Source organism: Carassius carassius, chromosome 32, assembly GCF_963082965.1.
Source record: "Carassius carassius chromosome 32, fCarCar2.1, whole genome shotgun sequence".
Classification (NCBI taxonomy): Eukaryota; Metazoa; Chordata; class Actinopteri; order Cypriniformes; family Cyprinidae; genus Carassius; species Carassius carassius.
The window spans coordinates 10,116,429-10,127,108 of record NC_081786.1 but is presented as its reverse complement, the minus strand read 5'-3'; the positions used below and the strand labels follow the sequence as shown (position 1 = coordinate 10,127,108).

General features: G+C 35.7%; 1 protein-coding gene across 1 annotated transcript in view; it reads left to right on the top strand.

The window, feature by feature from the left end:
* The first annotated feature begins 5,505 nt into the window (after positions 1-5,505).
* atp6v1ba (ATPase, H+ transporting, lysosomal, V1 subunit B, member a) overlaps positions 5,506-10,680 on the top strand; it is a 31,325-nt gene continuing 26,150 nt past the window's right edge. Inside the window, exon 1 of the mRNA XM_059520197.1 lies at positions 5,506-5,742. Within this exon, the coding sequence (XP_059376180.1) occupies positions 5,634-5,742 (109 nt within the window). The 5' untranslated portion in view covers positions 5,506-5,633. The remainder of the gene's footprint in view (positions 5,743-10,680) is intronic.

The following is a 10,680-nucleotide window of genomic DNA, read 5'->3' as shown; positions in this document are numbered from 1 at the left end:
CCCCGATGTTCCCGGGGAGTGCTAAATCCCATCGCGGATCTCCCTGTTTTTCCCTGAAGTGTCTTACATGCTGACAGGCTTTTCTAACTATCTGATCCAACAAACCATTCAGAGGTTTTAGAAAAGCGGAGCAGCTACACATCAGTAGCTTTGGCACTTGGACTTGCCAGTGCCCTTTTATATTAAGACACCCTTTGCCAGCAGAAAATTAGATTAGAAAATACAAAAGGCAACAATAGCTACCCAAGCACCAGAGAATCAGTTTATATCTAGACTGAAAACCTTAATGTAAACACCTCAGTTGGTTCCATTTCAATTTAATTGAAAGAGGTGGTGTAGACCTGAAATAGATCAACATGAAAAAATTTAAGGTCCTATTTTCTTATGTGCCATGATGTCTATGTTTAATTTCTTTTTTTTTTATTTTACATGATGCAAACATGCATAGTCAGTGAGGTGGTACTTATTTCAAAAGTACTAATATGTAGGTAATATGTACCTTTAATGTTCTAATTTGTATCATTTAGGAGTAAATAAGGTACAAAATTGTGCTTTTTAGTTTTTGTACCTTGCCTTCCCAGTGACAGCAGTGTAATTAGAGGCATTACATAAAGACTAATAAGAGTTTTGAACTGATTGGCTGCATACAGTATAACTGTTTATGACAGAAACCTGCTGACCAGGTGGCATAATACTAAGTCTATGACATATATGACACAGCAGACGTCAAGAAACAATAAATAGCGATGCCAATGGCAGCCCCTGCAGTGGTAGATTAAATACAGATGTTGTTATCAAATCACACAGGTTTCAAACAACAATTATGCAGGTGGTATAAAGACCATTAATCGTCACATTAGAAGCAACAAGCATCTCATTGAAACACTGGAGAGCTGTATGGGTTTGGTTGGTCCGCGTGAGAGGCACTACACCAAAATAGCCCATTTCATAATGTTTTCACATTGTTGTGTAATATTTTGCGCAATTAAAAATAATTTTTGGATTTTTAACAATAGCATAATTCTCTAGTAGCAGAGGATTCATTTCCCACAGCGGCAGAGTTTCAGCCCTGCGTTTTGATTCAATTTGCGTTTACATGGAGCATGGTCGCTTCAAGCGAACAATAATAAATACATCAACACTCCAACCTCCCTCCGCTGGACCAAACCACGCCACACACCCCTGATGTTTTTTTGTTTTTTTTGTGGAAGGATTGTGAAACGGATGATGTATTTAAAGCGAGGGCATGACTCCAGTGGGTGGGTACTCTTCAGGGGCATTAATTTGCTATTTTTTGCATTCTTTCTGAAACATTTGGATTGACTCTCAAGAGACTTCACAAACGGCAGCATCACCACCGCAACACCCACCCACTCCAAACTCTAGTGCTTTTCCCGGCCAACATGTTTCACATTGGAGTGTGTGTATGTGTGTAAACTCATTTGCATACAGTATGGGTGTGTGTGTGTGTGTGTGTGTGTGTGTGTGTGTGTGTGTGTGTGTGTGTGTGTGTGAGAGAGAGATAGAGAGAGAGAGAGAGAGAGTCAGGTCAGAGGTTCAGATCTTCAAATCTCAAACATTAGATTTGAGTTTTGGACCTATTGTACCTGCTGCATGTAAAGAGAGACGAATGTAGTGGGAGAATGAAAATCACAGATAAGTGTGTGAAGAGTGTGTTCAAACATCTAGTGTAGCTGTCAGTTAGGAAGCGTGATAATGATAATTGAGTGGAAAGTTACACAGATGCAGATGCAAACAGATTTTACAAAAAATAAAACTTTCCTTGAATTGAATCTCATTTGGAATGACACGACGATGAGTAAATAATGATAGAAATTTGAACTCATGAATTGGAGAAACTATCGCTTTAAGAAGACCGCATATACAGCATCCCCAATGTTTTTACTAAAGGTTTAAGATTTTAGGATGAAAAAAACTAACTACATTTCTCTATTACAAAATTATCCAGTGGCCATAACTCTCTCATAACCTGCACCTGCAAATCTATTTTTAGTTCTTGACTGATAAAAAAAGAAAAAGCAAAAGAAAAGTGAGCTCTTAAAGCCCGTATATAGAGCTGGACAGGTTTTAGCTTTCCTGTCATATACTGCTGGAAAAAAAGTCACCTCATTGAGGTCTTTTGTTGCTCTGAGGTGGTATTCTATCTGAAGCACTTTCAAGTAGTTTAAAACTGTGAAGCCTTAATGGAGTGACAGAGCATGATAGAAAGTGTTGGCAGCTGGATGTCTCTATGTCCCTGAAACTGACACTTAGAGAGAAACCCCATTCTTTGTGAGTTATCCTTCTGAAGATATACATGTTCTTAAAGGTAAATCTACCATTTGGAGAAACTTATAACCTTGAGCAACTCCTCCAGGTAAGCTTTTATACAATTAGATGATTGATTTCAATTATGAGTGAGTTTTCAGCTGTACAGAAAGATTTGTAACTGCAGACCAGATGATCAAATCTGCATAGAGTGAATAGCTGGCCGGAGAGGAATAAAGCTTTAAGGACGTTGTATATAAGGTTTTTCAAAATATACTTGTTTGCTTTGTATTTGTACATCAGGCCAAATTGATGATAGAGCATATAGTTTATATTTCCAAGTGTCTAATTTTTGTTTTATAAAGTTAATTTTGCACAGGCAAACATGCATTTTAAATTCTAATTGTCTGTAAAATAAATAAATAAACAAAACCATAAAAGTTTGTTGTTACATAGACCTTTTAATTGGATTTCATACTATCATGACTTGATGACCATTGGTTTTACTAGCCAGAAATTGTTTTATGTGCTTCCAAAAAAAAAACTGAAAAGGCTTGTGATAAATGTGTGACAGAAGTCCTGTTTTCCTCCAAGGCCACGCACCTTTGAGTCACTCTATAGAGTATATATGACAGGCAGATATTTTATGAATAATTTGTGTATTTCTGTAGTATTAGTGCCTTTTTCATAAATTTATTTTCGCTTTTTTGTTAATTTTCTCGATATCAGCCAACTATGAGAAGAGTCACATTACAAATTTTGAATTAAAGCAAAATAAAAAAATGATTTTTAAAGGGTTAGTTCTCCCAAATAGCAAAATTATGTCATTAATAATTTACCCTCATGTTGTTCCAAACCCGTAAGACTCTGTTTATCTTTGGAAAACAGTTTAAGATATTTTAGATTTAGTCCGAGAGCTTTCTGTCCCTCCATTGAAACTGACATTCATTGGATGTAACCGGATCTTTTTGAACCAGTTCGCCAAATCGAACTAAATCGTTTTAAATGGTTCGCATCTCTAATACGCATTAATCCACAAATGACTTAAGCTGTTAACTTTTTTAATGTGGCTGACACTCCCTCTGAGTTCAAACAAACCAATATCCCGGAGTAATGCATGTACTCAAACAGTACACTGACTGAACTGCTGTGAAGAGAGAACTGAAGATGCACACAGAGCCGAGCCAGATAACAAACAAAAGATTGACTCGTTCACGAGTCAAGAACCGGTTGCATCGGTTTTCTGATCACCAGTAGTTCTTTCGGACAGTTCGATTCAATAAACCGGTTGAAGAAAACGGTTCACCGGTTCTTTTGCGCTCGACGTAATGGCGTCTGACAGAAACGGTTCTTGACTCGAGAACGAGTCAATCTGTTGTTCGTTATCTGGCTCGGCTCGGTGTTCATCTTCAGTTCTCTCTTCACAGCAGTTCAGTCAGTGTACTGTTTGAGTACATGAATTACTCCGGGATATTGGTTTGTTTGAACTCAGAGGGAGTGTCAGCCACATTAAAAAAGTAAACAGCTTAAGTCATTTGTGGATTAATGCTTATTAGAGATGCGAACCGTTTAAAACGATTCAGTTCGATTTGGTGAACTGGTTCAAAAAGATTCGGTTACATCGAATGATTCATTCGCGAACCGGATATCCAGACTGCTTTGTTTTGAACTCTCTCACACAACAGACACGGAAGAGAAGACAATGCTGAATAAAGTCGTAGTTTTTGCTATTTTTGGAAAAAAAAATATTTTCGATGCTTCAAAAAATTCTAACTGACCCTCTGATGTCACATGGACTACTTTGATGATGTTTTTCTTACCTTTCTGGACATGGACAGTATACCGTACACACAGTTTCAATGGAGAGACTGAGAGCTCTCGGACTAAATCTAAAATATCTTAAACTGTGTTCCAAAGATAAACGGAGGTCTTACAGGTTTGGAACAACATGAGGGTAAGTTATTAATGACATAATTTTGCTATTTGGGAGAAATAACCCTTTAAATACTGACTTACAGTCATTGATATAAAAAAATTATATTGTAAATGTATTACTACAAAGTTTGAGAAAATAAATAGCAACTTGATTGTCAATAACAATGCTTCTTTGAAGTAGTTGGTTCCAGATGAGTTTATTTATTCTTGCTGCCATTTGTGTTTCCATCGTAACATAATTCTCTTATTGGTGGAGCTCTATTAGGGTTATGGGTATTGTAATAATAATTAATTTTTAAAATAATCAATTATAAAAATGATAATTTGTACTTATGAAATGTTGTAGTTGCAATTTATGTAGCAGATTTATTGGTTGGAATAAAAAAAAAACCTTGTTGACTTTCACAATTAAGAAGTTATCATTTGTGTTCAAAGTACCACTTTTTTGTGTGTGTGTGTGTGTGTGTGTGTTCACTATATACAATTTAAAGATGTATTTTTCATCTATGCAAGGAATCAAGAGATATGTCAAAATAGTATACAAGCTTTAGTCATATAAACAACATATGTAAATGTATGGTAATGCATGAAGCTCTGAATATAAGAATATTTCAAATTAGTTTAATATAAAAGTAAGAACCTTTTCAGTATTGTAGGTCTTCTTTTCAATTCTGAAGCCTTAATTAACACTGTGTTGCTATTTCATAAGCAAGGCCCTCACCTCAGTAAAATAAGGTGATTCATTCAGTTACTATAAAAAATATTCACCTCTTATGAATTTTATTGTTTTACCACACTAAAGAGGATTTAATTGGACTTTTTTGACACGGAACAACAGAATAGTAGTGATTTTTTTTTTCACAACAGTTTATTATTATTATTATTATTATTATTATTATTTTTACAAATTTAATCTAAAACCATGAGTGAATACCTATTAAATTAATTATTTTCATTTTATATTTGTAATTATATTAAATTATGAAAAAATATGTTCAGCATTAAAACGTCTTTTTTACGGCAATGTTAAAAAGTCCACTGTGATAAAAAAAAAAAAATTATATTCTTATTACCTGGAACAGGCAAAACCCTAGAAATCTTACATTCTTACAACTAGCTACTTTTGGCGTTAAGTGATTTCATGTTAGATAATATTGTATCAGAGGGATTATCTAGTAGTTCTCAGTTAGCACTTTTCACAAGTCATGGAACACAAAAGTGTTAATTCGTGAAAACTGTGTAAATTCGTGAACACTTGCTGACTCATGCACGCGCTTGTTAGCGCTTACGCGCACGTTTTTGACGTGAGCTTCCACGAGTGGTACTTCCTGACCACGGTTGTCATTTGACTCCGTCTGTTCATCTGCTCTCAACGCAGATCTGTTTACACTTAGACAATTTAATTAAATAAAAAAATAATAATAGTAAAAATGTCTACATTAGTGGCGAATCGGCCCGTGGATCTGAACGGCCCTGAAGCAGCAGCACGGCAGCACGCGCAAGCCGTGGTCAGAAACTACATCTCCCAGCCCAGACTGAGTGAGTGTCGTTAGACTTCATTCATACAGCAGCAACACATCTGGCTTTTCTCTCTAGTTTTATTCTCTATACTGCTCTTTAATCTGCATTGTGCCTTTGCATCAGAGGCTGAACACCGCCAGGACAGAGCTGATCTATTATCGCTGGTGTTCGTAAATGTCATGTTGGAGTCAAAGTAGTAACTTACAGCTGTAGTGCTAACACTAACGTTAGATAGATAGAGCTCTTTGTAGTTCATCGATCAGCACTTTTTGCCCCTTTTTATTTTTTACTAATTTCATGAATGGTCATTGTGTAAATAAACCAAATGCGTGTGTTATTTAAGCTCATTTCAATAAGAAAGCAAAAAACCTTTGGTGTCTAAGCAAGTGTAAACATGTTAAATTAACTAGCCGAGTTGGGCTAAATTTCATTATTTATAACCAGATCGCTTGATCTGATGTGAAATAGTAATTCAAAACTACAGTAACAATATATTTTTGTTATGATTTTCTTAAGGTTGGTCTTTATATATAGCATATGATTGTTTAAAGGCTTTGTTTGAATGGCTCATTGACGTCCATCAGTTTAGTAGTGATAATATGATAGTATTTATATTATATGTGCTGTTTAGGTCTGTATTTGGAGAACGGAATGGATGATTTATGATTTTATTTACATTTTCTCGCAATAACTAACATAGACACAGAGAGTGATGATCCCTCTCATGTGACGTAATCACGTGACTCCCAGCTGAGATGGTGCATAATGTGCAATGAGGAACCTTCAGCTCCAAACAAATCATGTGACTATTTTGTAACTATAAAAGTTACATATGTTTTTGCTTTAGGCTGATTTAAAGCCCTATTTGCATAAGTGTAATCATTTTATTTTTTTTCATAATCTTTTAATTCAAACTGCAATGAAAGTTGCATATTTTCCTCTGGAATAATGCAAATGTATCATATTAGTATCTGCCAGGTCGCAGAATAGTGTTTTCATAATGATTCTGTTTGGAAGTTAATTAACAGTTATAAACCAGAAAATATTTGTTTGCCAGGCTCTAATTTTTCAGTGGTTTGTTTGTGAAATTATCACTGGTTCAGCTTCATCTTTGAATCTGCTCATGCTGTTTTAGTCTATCAGAAATATGGGCTACTGAAGAGTGCTTTTCATCCTTGTCCATCACGTCTTTTTAAATTGACTTATTGTGTTCAGCCTAGCTCTGTCTGACTCTTGTCATTTCCATTTCTTGTCAAGGGTTTTGTTGTCAAATTGTTTGCCTTGTCAGACTCAACCTAATAGCATACTGCAAATTGCTTAAAACCCCATGAAAAGCGCAGTTTCTTTCCCGTGTGGACATATTTTCCATTAAGTTTGGAGGAGACTTTTTATAAGCTTTGGTTATGTTTGGTTATGTCTCCGCCACATGGCTTGCTACTTGTTATTTGGTTGTATGCCACATTAGGGGGAGGGACATTCTTGTTTTTGAGCATTTGATTGGACAAAGTGGTGTAGTGCAGAATGAGTGATCAAAATTTGACGTGACTCCCATTTTGTAAATTTTAAGACTGTTCTGTATATATGCTAAAAGTGTATTTTGTCATTGTTTAGTGACATATAGATGGCTAATCTGAAATCGAATTTTATTTTTGAGATCTGTAGTGCAGTGCACATTTGGACATTTGTTTGGTCAGTTTGGAACTTGGCGTTAACAGTAATAAGGAAAACCCACTGAGATGCAATGGTTGCCTAAATGGAGGAAGTAGTCCCTATACTGCTGATGAACACATTTTTGAATTCTAGTTGCTAAATTTTGTATTTTCCTCCATTCGTTTGGTTTTACACCACCATTTAAAAGTACATTTTTATTTTTTTAGAACAAAAAAGCTCACTAAGGCTACAATTATTTGATCAGAACTACTGTAAAACAGTACTGGAAGTATTATTACAATTCAAAATAACTTTTCTGTTTTAACATATTTTAAAATATATTTTCAACAACCATTACTCCAGTTTCCAGTGTCACCTGATCCTTTAGAAATCATTTTATTATGATGATTTGGTGCTTAAGTAACATTTCTGAATATTATCAGTCACTATCACTATACATTTTGATAATTTAATATGTCCTTGCTGAATAAACATATTAATTTCTTTCAGAACTATTTTTTTTGGGAGGGGGGGGGGGTTCTCATGGTTTAGTCCTGCTTGAATATACAGAGTAAGTGTATATTTTATTTATGGGGAAGTAGGCATCCTATGAGTCAAATACTCAGTCTGATAAGAAGTACTGTTATGATCAGTGAACGCTTTCCTATTTTTCGTTTCTTTCAGTTGTATATGTGTAGATTTTTGTTCTGTAAAAACCTATATTTTGTTCTCTCCATTTATCACAAAACCTCGCATTATCCTGCATTCAACCTGCTGGAACTTCAGATGATGCCACGCAGTCATAATGTGTTACCGGCAACATCTCTTCGATAACATAATTTGACTCTTGCGTATGATGTTTCAGCACTTGAGTAGTTAATTTTGTTTACCCCTTTAATGGAGAACCTCGCTAAAATTACAGCTTGTCTGGCATCTTTCTCTCATTTTTCCCCTTCATGTGTATTATTGATGTTATTCACTGTAAATCTCATTAATTTAGACCTCAAAACACACTGTCCCACCGAGAAGCACAGGTAGCTTGTTTCTCTTTTTTTCCTAAGAGTGTCAAAGGAAAGCTCAGGCTAAAAGCCTCTTAGCAAACCAGGAAGAAAATAAATTACTTAATGGAAGAATTGAAGCCTTCCCTTCTGAAAGCCAAAGAAGCTGCATGCGTAAAGATCCCCGATTTGAAACGCCCCCCGGAATACTGTTAAAAAAAAGCCTCTCTAATGTAGGCATGCCAGATAGCAGCACCATTTTGTGCCTCATCAGTGGCAGAGTGCATGCTGATAGTGGGCTGTGATTGAAGGCAATGAAGACTGATGGGAAGGCAAACACACAGATCTGTACCCATGAGTCCTTGCAGCACCTGATATGCCATCACAGTCGAGAGGCCGTGTCCGTCAGTGCAGGTCTGATTTGTCCCGCTTTGTCATTAAAAAAGGCTGGAAAAACACTGAAAGGACCTTCAAGTTTAAAACTTTTTTTTTCATCTTAAAATGAAAAGGGCGCAGCAGAAGGAAAGCATTTTTGCGTTTTGTTACGAAACGTTTGGCATGTAGAGAATGCAGATTTAGAGTATATCAAATATTTGCATTTCAGTCGCGCTATTTTTTTTCCACATATTTTTCTGTTTCACAACTTTGTCGTCGGCTGGTGTGTTTAAGCAATTTGTTAGCATGCTTGTGCCCAGTCAAATTTCCAAGATGCCTGAAGAAACAAACAAACAAAGTAAACGTACAGTGCATTCATCTTTTCTGTGGAAGCAGAGGCCTTTTTTGTCTTAATCACGTCATTGGCAACAAAAGCAATTAACCCAGACTGTCTGTTCGCTTTGTTTTAATGCTGAATAGACGTTTAAATGTGCTGAAAAGACATTCAGCACGGTAATGGTATTTCTGTGAAGAAACAATTACCCGTAATGACATGGTTATAAACAAATCTTTCAGATGTCATAGCCCTCCTTTATTTTATCCACTGTTTCCTGTTGCTAATCCTTTTGTCCGCCTGTAATTAATCAATTGTCGTGACAGTGAAAAAGAAAGCCCGCGGTGGGCGTTCGACTTCATCTTGCCATCAAAGAAAAGTAAATGAAAGACGAGTATAGAATAGTCGACTTTCAAAAATAGTATCCAAGTATATAAAATTATGGACTACTTAGATTGAAAAGAAAAAAAAAAGTTTTTATCCCATTATGCACGTCACATATGACACGCTGTTTTTAATGCTTTTTGATCTAGATGTTTTTGTCTTAAAAGAATATTGTATGTTTAAAAAAAAAATCTTATTATGTGTTTCAAGTACAAATGTTGCTTATTTTGTCATTTTCAGTGTTTACCTCATAGCATTTGCTATACTATATAGGTTTATAAATTATTACATAAATAATTTCATCTGTGCTGTGATTTTACATTTACATACTATTTCAGTGCAATTTATTAGAAATCATACAAGGCGAGAAAGCCAAAGAAAAAAAAATCCCAAGATAGGTGAAGTTGGAGGAACTTACAGTACATTACAGAATGTTCAAAATATTACTTAGTTACATATTATGTGTAATACTTTACATATTATTATTATTATTATTATTATTATTTTTACATATTATCTAATTATTTTGTCAAATTATATTTTAAATTATGTTTAGAATTTAATTAGTTATTCAAAATATAAGATAAAGTTTACGTTAAGGATAGCGATTTATAATCTTATCCATCATAAAACGCCTGATAGAGAGTGTCTATGAATAGGTGTTGAATGCACTTTTAATTCATTAACTGCTTTAAAGTTTTGTGTAGCAATTTTGTATAATATCAAACTTGATTTGAAATATTTTGTTGTTTCTGACACCAAAGTAACTTGAGCATGCCATCCGCATGTCCTCGAATATGAAATATGACAAACAGCGTAAACTTCGCTTGTCATAGGGCCCGCTTTGGACTTTTGTTAAGATCTGTTGCTAGGCTGCGTACGGATGAAAACCCGTCTGTCCCTGTAAATCACTCTCAAACTGTTGCAGTAACATTACGGCTGTTTCGATCTATTGTAACTGCACCACTTTGCCACCTCTCCTCGAGAGGCAGCGGGGTTAACCAGCTGTCTCAGTTTAGCGGTCACCCCTTCAGTCTGCATCCCGCCAGGAAACACACACAGATTACAGCTCTTCCCACCGATTCCCCCCCGCATACAAACACACACATATGCAGTCGTCTGATTACACATGACCCAATCAGTGCATGCGTGTGGGGAGTCCTCCGTCACAGCCTTTGCCTCTACCTGTGGGGTTAAAAGCATTCCTGTTTGATG